Source organism: Muscardinus avellanarius, assembly GCF_963383645.1.
Source record: "Muscardinus avellanarius genome assembly, chromosome: 1".
Lineage (NCBI taxonomy): Eukaryota > Metazoa > Chordata > Mammalia > Rodentia > Gliridae > Muscardinus > Muscardinus avellanarius.
This window is the reverse complement of record NC_137786.1, coordinates 114,321,549-114,336,407: the sequence shown is the minus strand read 5'-3', so window position 1 is coordinate 114,336,407 and position 14,859 is coordinate 114,321,549. Positions and strand designations below refer to the sequence as shown.

General features: G+C 46.2%; 1 protein-coding gene across 1 annotated transcript in view; it reads left to right on the top strand.

Annotated features, from left to right (window-relative positions):
- MCC (MCC regulator of WNT signaling pathway) overlaps nt 1-14,859 on the top strand; it is a gene marked incomplete at both ends in the record, with an annotated part of 309,641 nt that overhangs the window by 258,448 nt on the left and 36,334 nt on the right. Inside the window, one exon of the mRNA XM_080711825.1 lies at nt 5,360-5,543. Coding sequence (XP_080567951.1) covers nt 5,360-5,543 — 184 coding nt within the window. The remainder of the gene's footprint in view (nt 1-5,359; nt 5,544-14,859) is intronic.

The following is a 14,859-nucleotide window of genomic DNA, read 5'->3' as shown; positions in this document are numbered from 1 at the left end:
TAGAAATCAACAAAGTCAAGTGACCAGGTCCTTCCTGAGCCATAGGTAGGTGGTGCAGCAGGCCAGGTACCCTCTCTATAGGGACCATTTGTCACAGACAGGCTTGGAGTCATGTGCCCTGGGACCCACAGGTCTTCAAGGGCTCTGTGCTTCTGGAAGGACCTTCCAGGATCCACCTCACAAAGAAGGCCCCTGCTGCAGGCCCTCCCCAGCGAGTCTCTACCTTGCCAGATCCACCGGGCCTGGCTTTGCTCAGACGCGCATGTGTGCCCTCTTTTGCTTAGAACGTATATGGGAATTTGAATCAAATCTGGAGGAAGCACACTAGCCATTAATTTCCTGCTTTGTACCCAAGCTATCCAAGTAGGGGCTAGGCCTTCCTCTGTGTGCAATACCGTCCTCCACGCCTCCCTCTGGGTTTTCAATTTTTTTCTTTTTTTTTCTTTTCTTTTTTGGTTAATAATATTGCCATCCCAGCTTAGAAGTAGAAACTCTGCCAACATTTTCATCAGAAACCTTGTTTTTTCAGGGTCTTTTAGCTAAACCATAAAACTTTATTCCTTATATGATATACATCCAACAATGTTCTTGCCTATTGTCAATCAAGTAAAGAGAAAAATTAATCATTGTCCAGTTTGCATCAGAGAAATGTCCTCACCTGTGCTCCTCACAAGGCACCTTTATTAAGCTTACGCCTCCGCAGTACACTTGTTTGGTAGGATCAGAAAGGGCTTCAGTAAATCTACATTTAAAATCAGGCCAGGCATAGTGGTGCAAACCTATTATCTTATTATTGGGGAGGTTGAGACAGGAGGATCACAGGTTTAAGACCAGCCTCAGCAACTTAGTGAGAACCTATTTCAAAATGAAAAATAAAAAGGGCTAGGTGTTTAGTTTGGAGGTAGAATGCTCCTGTGTTCAATCCCTAGCACCCAAATAAATACATAAAATATTTTAAATCAGTAATGAAATACCTAGTATTTGCCTAGTAACGAGTAGTTCATCTGTATATTTGCAAAATGCACCAGAGAGTACTGTCGTGCCTACTTGAGAATAGAATTTCAACAGCAGTCAGTTGGTATCTTTGTGAAAAGATATAAAAGCATGGAGGCTGTCAGAGGGAAGGACAGGGAATGCTGGCCACAGGATTGCAGCCCCATTTCCTCCCAGTCCCCACAGTGCAAAGGGTCGCCTCAAGTTTTTGCATCCCCCCATTACAACCCACTTTCTATTCTGCTGACAGGGTCGGTCAGTCCATCACGTCCCCCTGCCATATAAGCAAGAACTGGTTTGTGACGTTTGCCCACAGCATCGATTGTTGGGCAGTTCTCTTTGTTTCTCATTGGCTTTCCAAGCATTCAGTACATGCATTCTAGATGATTTAGGCCAGTGGTTTTCAAGCTGTGCTCTGGTTTTCTTCGGGCCTCGGCAGTGGGTTTGAGGGTGGGGAGACTGAGTGTATTCCTCATCCAGTTTCACATTTATCATTTTGTAAAGCTTAGCGTACAGAATTTCAAGATTTCATCTCAAAGTATTGAAAGAGCATGGATCTATGTGGTAAGGTAGCAAACCAATGGCTTGTGTAGCTAGGACAGTGTTTTGTTTTATTTTGTTGGTTTTCTTTTTTTTTTTTTTTTCTTTTTGCTGTGTTAAGACTTCATTTTTTTAGAAGATATTTAGGTCACAGGGAAACTGAGAGAAAGGAACAGAGCTAACTGTCCTGCTACACGGCCTCACCACCCTGCCATCCTCCACAGAGTGCCGCCTCTGCCACACTTGAGCCTTCATTGACAGAGCATTATCATTCAAAGTCCAAAGTCCACAGTTGACATTAAGGCTGCCCTGGGTTCAGAGAAACTTATCATGAGGTGTATCTACCATCCTGATGTCATAAAGAGTAGTTTCACTGCCTTAAAACCCTATGCTCCACTCCGTGCCCTCCCTCCCACCCTTGGTGGCCAATCATCTTTTTTGGGGGGTGGGTACTGGGGATTGAACCCAGGGGCAGTCTACCTCCCAGCCCTTTTTACTTTTTTTTTTTTTTTTTGTTTGTTTTTTTTTTTTGTTTTTTTGTTTTTTAAAATTTCTACTTATTTATTTATGGTTTTTGTTTTGTTTTGTTTTTGGCACTGGAGGTTGAACCCAGATATGTTCTACCCCTGAGTTGCACCCCCAGCCCTTTTTAATTTTTGTTTGGAAACAGGATCACTTATTACTGAGGGTCTTCCTAACTTGCTGAGGCTGGGCTTCAACCTACAACCCTCCTGTCTCAGCCTCCCAAGTACTGGGATTACAGGCACGTGCCACCACAGTTGGCTTGTTTTTTGTGTTTTTTTTTTTTTTTCAAAGCTAGAAGATGTATATTTTCTGATTTCAAACCATATAAAGCTACAATAATTGAAACAGTGTAGTACTGTTCTAAAGGCAGATATATAGACCATTGGAGTTAAATACAAGCCTAGAGCTAACTTCTTCCCTATATTGTCAAGTTATTTTTGACAGGGTTTCCACGAAGATTTGGTGGTGGAAATAATAATCTTTTAACTAAATATTGTTGAAAAATAATAATTACATGGAAAAGAATAAAATTGGACCCTTACCTAATCCCACATACAAGTATTAACTCAAACTAGATAAAAGACCTAAATATAAATCTTAAGACTATAAACTTTTAGGAGAAAATCTGGGTCATAAAACCTCACAACATTGAAATTGGCAGTGATTTCTTGGATATGATTTCAATGGCACAGGCAACAGAAGAATATAAACTCCCTAAAAAATAATAGAAAATATTGTATATCCAAAGACAATGTAAACAGAGTTAAAAGTTACTAATAGAATTGGATAAAATATTTCCAAATGCTATATCTGAAGGTATATTAATATTCCAACTAGAAATCCTAAAAATTAACAACAATAAAGGCAAACAATACAATTTAGAGATAGGTAAAAGACTAACATAAATAATGAATCTCCACAGATAACCAATCTTAGTTGTCTGTTGGATGGAAACTCTTGTTTCTCTGGTTCTGGTGAGTGTTACCTATTTCTTCTTTGTAGTTAATCTCTTTGAGTATTTTCTCTAGTGCTGGTTTTGAAGACATAAATTCCTTCAGTTTCTGTTTGTCATGGAAGCTTCTTATTTCTCCATCTAATTTGATAGAAAGTTTTGCTGGATAGGAAATTTTTGGCTGGAAGTTGTTTTCTTTCAGAGTTTGGAATATGTTACTCCAAACCCTCCTGGCTCTCATGACTTGGTTTGGGAAGTCTGGAGTGATTCTAATTGGTTTGCCGCTGAATGTCACTTGGCCCTTTGTTTTTGTTGCCTTTAAGATTCTCTGCTTGGCTTCCACATTGGTCATTTTGACAATTATATGGCGTGGGGATCCTCTTCTCCGATCCTGTCTAAAGGGAGTTCTATAAGTTTCCTGGATCTGTGTATCAACCTCTTGCTCTATATTTGGAAAATTTTCTGCTATTACTTCCTTGAAGAGATTGTTGATCCCTTTGGTATCACTTTCTTTTCCCTCCTCTATTCCAATTATTCTTAGGTTAGCTCTCTTAAGATGGGCCCATATTTCTTCAATGTCAGATTCCTGCTGTTGGATATCTTTTTCTAGATTAGAAACTATGCATTCATTTTTGGATTGCTCATCTTCTAAGAGCGAGATTCTGTTCTCCATGTGGTCTAATCGGTTGTTTGTGCTTTGAATTGAGGCCTTTACTTCATTAATTGCATCCTTTATCTCTTTTTGGCTCTCTCTGAGTTCTTTTCGAAGCACCTCTATTATTTCTACAGTTATTTTCCTGATTTGATCTTCTAGAAATCTCTGATTTTCTGTTTTATCAGGTTCTGATGTTGTGGGGTTGTGCACATTCATTACTTCAGTGTTATTCCTTTTTACTTTTAATTTGAAACAGGGTTTGGCTAAATTGCTAGAGTCTCACTATATTGCTAAGGCTGGCCTGTAATCTGTGATCCTCCTGTCTCAGCCGCCCAAGTATTGGGATTACAGGTGTATACCACTGTGCCTGACTCTCACTCATCTTTTCATCTTTTTATTATAATTATGCCTTTTCTAGCACTGTGTTTAAAATGCAACAAAAGCCGGGCGTGGTGGCGCACACTTGTAATCCCCGCGCTTGGGAGGCGGAGACAGGAGGATCGCGCAGGTTCGAAGCCAGCCGCGCGCGCTGGTTTAGGAGACCCTGTTTCCAAAATGAAAATGTAAAAATAGGTCTGGGAGTGTAGCCCGGAGGTAGAAGGGCTTCCAGGAACCCCAGTACCATCAAAATAAATAAATAAATAAATAAATAAATAAATAAATAAAATGCAACAAAAATGTGAAAATCTTGGGCAGAGACTTTACCGCCTGGCTTTACACTGGAACCTACCAGACCCCAGTGTCCTGCAATAGCCCGGCCACCTGGCTCTTGCACATATTTGAGTTGGCCACTTTTGCCAAGCTGAGAGGGTCAGGAATAATAGCATTGGTACAAAAAATACAGAGCTCACCCAAAGTTCTCATCTGAGCCATTAGTTCTGTCCTTTGCTTCTACAGAAAGAGCTGATGGAAGCTGTCAGTGTGTGGAGATGGCAGTTTTACCCCAATTTCTCCCTGTTCTCATTCACAAAAAAGCCAATGGAGCTGCACACAGTGGTGCATGCCTGCAATTCCAGGACTTGGGAGTCTGAGATAGGAGGGTTGCAGGTTTGAGGCTAACCCTAGCAACTTAGCAAAACCCTTAGCAACTTAGTGAGACCCTGGGCTCAATTCCCAGCACCAAAAACAAAAAGGAAAAAATAAAGGCTAATGCACCTTAGTCTTGTGCCTGAGTGGGAGGAGCCAGGATACAAAAAATCAGCATGCTAAAGCCAGGTGTGATGCACTCTTGTAATTCCAGTACTTGAGAGGCTGGATCACAGGTTCAAAACCAGCCTTAGCTACTTAGTGAGCCCCCCCCCAACTTAGTGAGACCCTGTTTCAAGAATAATACATAAATCTGGGGGTGTAGCTTAGAGATAGAATACCCCTGGGTTCAACCCCTATACTGCCAGAAATAAAGTTTAATAAAAAGAAATTCAGCATGTTAGAGCTAGAAGCTGAGCTTGAACATCACAGTGGCCAGCCCCTTCCTTTGTCCAGAAGAATAGTGGAGCCCGAAGCAGAGAAATGCAGAAATGCCTTCCCAAACACTGCGCTAAGTGGCAGAGCCCAGCCCAGGACCCGGGTCTCCCCACTGCACTGCAGCAGCTGCCGCTTCCCTCAAGCACACACCCCAGTCGAGCTGACAGGCCACTCCCAGGCTGCTCTTCCCTAGGCTTGTGCTGATTTGCCATTGTCTTCTCTGTGACCAGGAGACCAGTCAGGGGAGGAGAACATCACTCAGATGCTCAAGCGAGCTCACGACTGCAGGAAGACAGCCGAGAATGCCGCCAAGGCCCTGCTCATGAAGCTGGATGGCAGCTGCGGGGGAGCCTTCGCCGTGGCGGGCTGCAGTGTGCAGCCCTGGGAGAGCCTGTCTTCCAACAGCCACACCAGGTACTGGTGGCCTCTCCGCCCAGAACGCCGTGCATCTGCCTGTCATCTCCATGCTGGGCTGGGCGCACAGAGGACCAGCTCCTGGGAGCTGTGTGGAGGGGGAAGGCAGAATTTGCTTCAGATTTTCAGCCAGCTTCATCCAAAGAGTTGAAGAACAAAAATGGGGAGCTAAAGAGAGGCCTTCTGGTTTGGCCCATGTGGAAACTGCAGCCCAGACAGGCAATTTGCTGCAGAAAGTAGGGAGTCCAAATGCAAACCTTTCTTTCTGTCTAATGCTGGCTCCTTACTGTTCTGCATTTCTTTGCAATCCTTGATTTCTGGAAGCAGTGGAAGTAGTTAAGGCCCACCTGCTGCAAGCCCCAGGCGGCTCAGTTACCCACACCCCCCCTCCCTCCGGCACCTGTGTCCTCTTGCCCTCTCCTCAGGCAGCAGACTCTCCTCTCCTGTCTTTGCCTCTTTGCATGAGGCACATGCTTAGCAGCCACTTAACCATGAACTTGAGGTCAAGTTTATAATTTGTGAATCTACAGAACTAAAGTGGGTAGTTGAAAAAGGTGAGGAAGAAGAGGGCAGCAAAGACCTTGCTAAGCATAATCTGCTGAAGCTCTTTGATCCTTTTGCATGGGGCTGGAGAGTCAGAAGGAAGCCTCTCACAGTTTCCTTCTCTGTATATCCCAGTTTTCAGTTTACTACTTTTTTTTAGATTCTTATGGGATTTCTAAATCATGAAAGACAGGATTCTGACCCCACTTCCACAGATGAGAAAACCTTGACTTAGAGACATGTAAGTGACTCGAGTCAAGTAAGTGACTGCGCAGTGTAGGCACCTGCTCAGAGGGAGACCCAGGACTTGAAACTCAAATGCGTCGTCTCCAGCTATAACACCAAGTGACCACACCAGAAGCAGATGGAACCTCCAAAGCCAAGGAGAAAGACTGATGCTTTCTTGGTGCCTGAGAGCAATTTAATGTCCCCAACTCTTTCTCACTGGCAGGACCAGCCATAACCTCAGACATCCATTTACTTGTCCTGGCCACGTACCATGAGATGGTATACAAACACTAGGGACTTATTTCCTCTGACTCAGTAACAATTGTCTTAATCAGTGAAACACAGATTGTCATTTTTTTCTCAAAGCCATAGTCTACTTATTAAATACAGAAAAAAGATGCTCCTCTTAATGACTTTTCCAGTTGTATATAGTCTATAATTTTCATGTTCATTTCCATGGAGAGGTTGTTATTGATACCGTTATGTTGAATTAGCAAACATAAGAATTGGGTGGACAAGGAAACTTGTGCTATTTCAGTAGCTTATGAGGTTGGTGCTAATTTTTTCTCCCACACTTCCCCACCCCCAAAAGTAAACTTGTTGTTTTAATCTGAATGACAGACAATTTTGGAATTGGAGGGTAGTTTTCTTGCCATATTTTAGGGGAAATCCTGGCTTCAAATAGTTGGTTGAAAAAATAGTTCATGGTATTAATGAGCCGTGATGTTGATACTATTTTCTTGGAGAAATTTACTTTTTTATCTTGGATTTTTACTGAGATAAATTTAGAACGACGAGTCTCTGCATTCAAAGAACACCTCATAAGGAATGATCCTTTAACTAATTTTAGTCCCTAAATGGGTCTTCCATCAGGTATAGGGGCGTTTAACTGTGACCCCATGCAGTTCTACTTAGAGCTCTACATTCCCCTTCCTGCCTGTTTCAGAGCAGCTCGGAGTGGGTACGGAAGAGTCCTATACAACATTCACGGCACTCCACACCCACGGAACCTGGCACAGACTCATGTACATTAGATGTGGATTCAGATGTTTATGATCCTTGCCATTCTGGCTCAGACATTCCCCCATGTCAAATTTGGGGGGGGGGGGAGTTGCCAGAATTAGAGCTTTATGTGGCCCCATAAATTCCTTTCCTGACTACTATATAGGTTAGCAGAGAGAATTTCTATGTCAGTCCACTGACTTCAGGTTTCAGGGAAGGAATGCTGAATTCCAGGCCTACAGATGCGTTTCTGGCAGCTCACAAGCAGTGCCTGAGGACAAGAAAGGTCATGGTTTTAAGAGGGCACAGCAGAGAGGTAGTTAGCCAGGAAGGAGAGTAAAGAGGATAGCCAACCTTCAGTTGACTGTGGGCAGGAGCCCAGGGACATTGTCAGTTCACTTTTGAAAAATACAGCCACTCTTTCAACAGCCAGAGTAATTGACTTAATGGCCACAGTAACTAGGTAATGTTGATTGCCTACAGAGCTTTATCAATGTGTCACAGGAAAGGTGCAAATGGACTGAATTGTCGGAAGCGGAGATCGGGATTCCCAGTGAAACCTGCCTTGCCCCAAGCATTGCATTTGCAGCTTGTACTGTGGATACAGCATCCTAACCAAAATCCACAGAAGGATCTATGGCCAAGGCAGATGGGCTACCGCCAAGGCTGCTCTTGCCAAAGTTGGAACCTAGAGCCTTCCATCTCAGTTTCAGGTGGGGACAGGCTGAGCCGTTGTGAAGATAACTGCAGCCTGTGTGAGCCTCTCTGCCTGCAGATGACAGGCCATTGCTGCAAGGGCATGACTCCAAACTGTAATGGAGGGCAGTGGAGCTCCAGGTGCCCACCCTCACCGCTAGGCTGGTCTGGGTTAAGGCAAAGTTCCACAAAGGCAGAAAGAAGGGTCAAGGACCCTCGAATCAATCCTGATGGGGCGAGTACTGAAACAGCTGTCCAGTTAGAACAGCTGTCCAGCCTTAGCTTCTAATTTTGGCAGCTTCAGGGAAGGAGAGTTAGGCCTGACCTGACTGCCATAACAGCCATCTTTACTGAAAAAGAAGTGCATTCCCATCCAACTAACAGGAGAGACTTCTTCAAAGTCCCAGAAATGACTGCTCATTAGTGATTTTGTGTTTCCTGAGACATTCCTCATCTGATACCAGCCCTCTTGCTCAAGGGTCTTTATCATTTAAGTTCTAAGATAAGACAGTAGAGTCAAGAAGAGTTTTTTTTTATCTTTTTTTCAAGACTTGACTTTCTGATTTCAGAAGAACTGTATGCTTTACCCAGAAACAGTGGTACATGTCCATAATCTCTACTTGGAAGGCTGAGAGGGAATAACAGATTTGAAGCCAGCCTCAGCAACTTGGGGAGATCTTGTTTCAAAAAAATAAATGAAAAGAGGGCTGTAGCTCAGAAGAAGAATGCCAGCTGGCCATTGGTGTGTGTGTGTGTGTGTGTGTGTGTGTGTGTGTGTGTGTGTGTGTGTGGTACTGGGGTTCCTGGAAACCCTTCTACCTCCGGGCTACACTCCCAGACCTATTTTATACCTTTTTTTTTTTTTTTTTTGAAACAGGGTCTCTGAAGCCAGCGCTGATGGCTTTGAACCTGCGCGATCCTCCTGTCTCCGCCTCCCAAGCACAGGGATTACAAGCCCATGCCCGGCCTCTGTGAGTGATTTTTGAGGCAAAAGAAAAGAAAAAATCTTTTAGCTTTCTATTTAGGCAAGCTGAAGAAAATGAATTTTTCCTCTGCTGATTACCGATAACAAACCATGATAGCCACCATCTATGCCTGAGAGTCATAGATTGCCAAACTGATAAAAGTTATTCTGTGCTGCCCAGTGTTAGTGAGCTTGTGGAGGCAGGGGCCCTCTCATACACACAGTAGGAGAATAACTGGATTATGCAGAGGGCTATTTGACACTGAGAACATTAATCATTCTGAATTAGCTAATTCTATTTAAAACGGGTCCCGATGAAATTGCGCAGGAGAGAAAGGTATAAGGACTGGAACAGTGAGTGTGGCAATGCTACAACAGTGGAAAACTGGATGCAGGCAACCAAGAGAGGAACGTGTAAATACCTGGCAGTATTGCCTTCCAAGGGAGACTGCAACTACTGAAGACATGATATATGCAGAGATGTCTAGGAATGTAATGCACGCAGATAAGCACGGTTCAAAGAGTCCATGAAGTAGGATCCTCATGAGACTAAACATTAGACGTAGTTACATTTTTACAAATGGTGTGTTTTTGAAGATGCCATGTTCTGGCCCATGTTCTGAAAAGGACCCAACCTGCAGGCTCTTCTCCTGGACCTACCTCTTTCCCTTCCTCTCAGGACTCCAGAGCCTCACCCTGCCTTGGCCACTGGGGTTTTTCTTTGTTGGCACCAGTGAAACCTGTCATCCTTGTATGTAAAGTTTGCTAGTTTTGTCTCCTAGGGAGGGATGTCTTTGGCAGGGAAGAAAGGGACTGAGCTCAAGGCCTCCTCCTCCTCCTCCTCCTCCTCATCCTCCTCCTTCTTCTTCTTCTTTTTCTTCTCTCCTCCTCTCCCCCCTCCACTTGCTCCTCCTCCTCCTCCTCCTCCTCCTCCTCCTCCTCCTCCTCTTCTTCTTCTTCTTGTGGAACTGGAGCATTCTACCTCTGAGCTATACCCCCAAGCCCTATTTTTATTCTTTATTTTGAAACAGTGTCTCACTAAGTTATGGAGGGCCTCACTAAGTAGCTGAGGCTGGCCACGAACCTGAGATCCTCCTGTCTCAGCCTCCCAAGTACTGGGTTTACAAGCATGTGCCACCACGGCCAGCTGGCATTCTTCTGAGCTACACCCCTAACCCTTTTTATTTATTTATTTTTGAAACAAGATCTCCCCAAGTTGCTGAGCTGGCTTCAAGGGTCATCTTAGGACAGAGAGGTGACCGTGGGTATCAGGGTGAGCAGGGGCATGTCATCTGCATTTTTCCCAGGCTGTGGGCAGGCTACGTGTGCAGTGGTTATGTTGCATGACTAGGTGCAGAGTAAACCTGTGCAACAGGAGCCTGCAGAGCATTCCAAAAGAAACCCACACATTCTGCCTGGCTCCTCAGAAAACCAGAGCAAACCCCAAATGTGCTGGGCCAGGGGGCTGGGGGTTTCTTCATCTGCAGCCTTTCCCCGCATCAGCTCACAGAACACCTCCAGCCTCCCCACCCGGAGAGGAAGAAAAACGCAGCCTGCAGAAAGTGATTTATCGCCCTTGACAGCTGAGCTCATCCGCCTTCCAAGCTGGGAGAGTTAATGAATGGTTCACCCTTACCAGCAGCTGCCAGCAGGCCCTGGGGAGGCTGCTGGCGCCTCGTCCACGGGAGGCCAGAGGAGAGGCCAGTGGCTTCCCTGCCCTCAGCCACAGTCATAATCATATTCTGCAGTGGAACATGAAGGGCATAAAGCAGATTGTAATTAACCTCGCCTGATCTGTTCCCCACTGGTTCCCTGGAAGGAGGGGAGGGAGGCTGATGGGGCCATGAGCCATGAGCTAATCTTGAAATTCAACTTTCCTCTGCTTCAAGAGCAATTTAAAAGCTCTGTGTTTCCAACAGGGTGAGATCTGTGGACTGAGATGTTTGTTATTCTTTTCTTTATTTCTTACTTTACTGAAAACTGTGCTTATAGCAAAGAGGGTCAAACACATAAGCCTTCCACCCACCCTAGATCTGTTCTCACAGATCTAGGCAGTCTGTATAGTCTTCTGAGTACTGGCCTTCTCAGAAGGGGAATTCCTCTCCTTCTTTCCCTTCCCCTTCTCCTTGGATGGAGGTTTTCTGCAGATGCCTGGCTCCCTGGGGATGTCCCAGTCTGGTGGTGGGTGTCACATGGCTGTTGGTCCAACTGTCAAAAAAGCAGCCCCCGCCGGGCGTGGTGTGGGTAATCCCCGCGCTTGGGAGGCAGAGACAGGAGGATCGTGCAGGTTCGAAGCCAGCCGCGCGCGCTGGCTTAGGAGACCCTGTTTCTAAATAAAAATATAAAATAGATCTGGGAGTATAGCCCGGAGGTAGAAGGGCTTCCAGGAACCCCAGTACCACACACACACACACAAAAAAAAAAAAGCAGCCCCATCCCTGCTCCTTGCCCAGAGCATGCGCCTTGTGGCAGCTAGAGCTGGTCTTGCTTCCTTTGGGAGCACTGTGTCTTTTCCATAATCTGGGAGATAGGAACCACTAATGTTTCTCTTTACTGCTGCTTGCAAAGGCTGGGTATTCTCTCTGGGCTGTAAGGCTAGGCCATGCCGGAAGAGAAATACCCAGGCTCCTCTGGCTTTGGAGACCTGCTGGCAGCCACTGGCGTCCACCAGAGCAGCCCAGAGAGCGCAGCGGCCTCCCCCTAGAAAGCATAAGGACATCCAGATACTGCCACTGAGCTAGGCCGATGCTCACTGCTGTACAGGAGCTAAGTGTTCTCAAACCTGAACATGCATCAGAATCTGCACTAAAGCACAGTTCCCTGGCTTTGCGGGTCCAAGGTGTGGGGCTTGAGGAAATGCAGTCCTGACAAACACCCAGGCTCTGCTGATACAGCAAGCCCAGGGCCCCCTTTTTGAGAACTACTGGGATAGACTGATCCTTCTGAAGGAAAAATCTATTAAAACAGTATTGCTCAGGACCTGCAAAGCAATTAGAGAATTTGTACTTTTAGTGCTCTTTGAATTTTGCAATTTCTGTTTCAAATGAAAGTCAACAGAGAGTGCTTCAAGTATAAATGCTAACTTTCTAAAAATAGCTGTCTGAGGAAAACAAAATGTGATGTAGGTGGCAGGCCGTCTGTTTCTGTGCATTTGAAGTTTTGTAAAATAATTTTCAATGAAAGGAAAGGCGAGAGTTGTAAGCTAACATTGAAGCTAAATCTCAGCTGCGGGAAGGATTTCCTTCCTGCCCTCCCCTGCCTAGCTGAAGGGAAGCCCTGCCAGTCTCCAGCACCTGGCTGTTCAAACACACGTTCAAACACACGCATCTCCACTCCAGCCCTGTGGGAGGCCTCGTGAACACCACCACCACTTGAGTTGGCTTTAATTCTGTGGCTCTTACCTCTCTTCCTCAATGTCTGTTGACAATCTGAAGGTGTGAGCTCTGCCTAAGGGTTCTGTGCTCCCCATTCCTACCACAGACCTATTTGCAGAAAACTTCTGTGATACTGAGGGTGGGACCATTGTTTCCTCCTTGAATCAGTCCCTCCAGTTTGGCAGCTCCCTCCTAGTTCCCCAGACCCTGTCTGAGTTGCCTGCTGCCTCTGAGCTCATTTCTTTGTGGAATAACATGTGAGGTGTCCAAATGGGAGGTACAGCAGCTTCTTCCTTCTCATGCATTTGAAACTACAGCTCAAGAAAACACAGTAATGAAGCCAGCTATAGCAGCACAGGCCTGTAATCCCAGCTACTCAGGAGGCCAAGGCAGGAGGATCATAACTTTAAGGCTAGCCTCAGCAACTTGGCAAGGCTGTGTCTTAAAATAAAAGATAAAAAGGGCCAGGGTGGGTATAGCTTAGTGGTAGAGCACCCCTGGATTTAATCCCCAGTAGGAAGGAAAGAAGGAAGAATTATACTTACCCTTCCTCCCGCCTTCCCTGCTTACTCCCTGCTCCGGCTCCACCATTCGTCCCGTCTCCCTGCCTAGGCTGGCCTTCCTACAGCTCTCAGCAGGCAGCCCGTGTCCTGTTCCCTGGGAAGGCAGACCTGGTCACTGCTGTTGCCAGTCTCCAATGACTTTCATGCGAGCTCTAGGGGAGAAGCAGCCCTGTGCAGGTCTGATTGCATGGCGCTCTGCCTCTGGGGCAGCTGCCTCCTCCTGGCTGACACCTCAGCTGTACCTCATCCTGTGGGCCTTGCTCTGCTCCAGGGCAGCTGTGCTCTCTGCCAACACCTTTCCTCCTGTCTCCATGGGCTGGGCTCCGCTGTGGTAACTATGGTAACCTTGTGGACCCCACGCCACACTCTTGTGCCCTCGCTCTAGTCCCCTGGTCCTTGTCACCATGTGGTGTGCTGTTCAACTCTACTTGATTGGCTCCCTAGTAAAATGCCAGTTTCATGAAGGTGGGAATTTATCTAGAGCCTGAAAGTGTCCCCGTTACGGGCACTCTGGCATTTCTTGAATAAATGAATGAGAGTCCCATTTATTGAGCACTTAACCCAGGCTGGGCACTGGCTCAGCACCTTACATGTTACCTTGTATCCTTACCACAACTGAATGAATCCTGTATCTTCATTCATTATTCTCTGCAGTCTACAGGTGAGGAAACAGGAAATCTACAAAGTGAAAGAGGCTCTAATTAGAGCTCTGCAAAGAAACACAACAGACCTCTCTAGAGATAGCTCCAAGCTACCTGTCTGTGAAGATATGTACTTCTGTACACACACACACACACACACACACACACACACACACACACACTTATGAGGTTGGCTCATTTGATTATGGGGCTGGCAAGTCTGAACTGCAGATCAGGGTGGAAACCCAGGAACAAGTTGATGTTATGTCCTGAAGGCTGTCTGACTACTATCCCCCTTCTTGGGGGATAATAGTCTTTTCTCTAAGGGCCTTTCACTGATTGGATGAGGCCCACCTATACTGCAGGGACTAATCATTTTTACCTAAAGTCTAATTTAATCACATCTTAAAAAAAAAGTACCTTCAAAGCACCACTTAGACTGGCATCTGGCAAGTGCTTGGGCACCATGGACCAGCCCAGCTGACACACACATTTACCAGCAGCACCTGAGGGGTGGCATCTGGTGGTCAGGCTGCATGTCCCAGTAAATTCCATCCTGTCCCTATAGGACAAAGGAGGAAGAGCTGCTCCAGGGGCTTTGGTGATCAGGAGTTCCCATCTAAATATTGTTCTCTGGCTTGCAGACCACCCCAAGACCTAAGGTAGTCTCTTCTTCATGTGGACACCTGAGGATTACAACCCCCCTCTTTTCTCCTCTTTCTTCCTCCTTGAATACTGCCCTTCTCTTTTCTCATTTTCTCTTTTGAGACAGGGTCTTGCTGTGTTGCCCAGGCTGGCCTTGAACCCCTGGACTTTAGGGATTCTCCTGCCTTAGCCTCCCACGCAGCCGAGTGAGCAGGGTGAGGCCACAACGCCCAGCTTTGTCTTCGCAGGGGTGTGCCATATGCAAAAGTGCGATTGCCTTGCTGAGCAGGGGACCTCTGCAGAACCCCTTTCCTGTGGCCACTCCCTGCCCTCTGCCTCCCTGACTGTGGATCTGGGGAAGAGGTTGGAGCTGTGGAGTGAGATGGCTTGGCAAGCTGCCCCAGACCACTCAGCAACCAAAAGACTCGGCAAGCCGCTGCTGTCGCTGAGCTTTATTTTTTTTTTTCTCCCCAAAATCTGAAATGACAGCAGTGGCCTCTTTTGGTGAGTTCAGTAACCCCTGCTGTTCTTCTGCCATTTCTCCAAAGCCAGTTTCAAGAGGGTGGGCCATGCCTGGACAGGCGCAGCAGTTAGGGAAGCTGGGCGGGTGCGCCCTGGTGCTGGCTCCTCCAGGCGTGTTGCTGCTGCACGAGGCTGGGC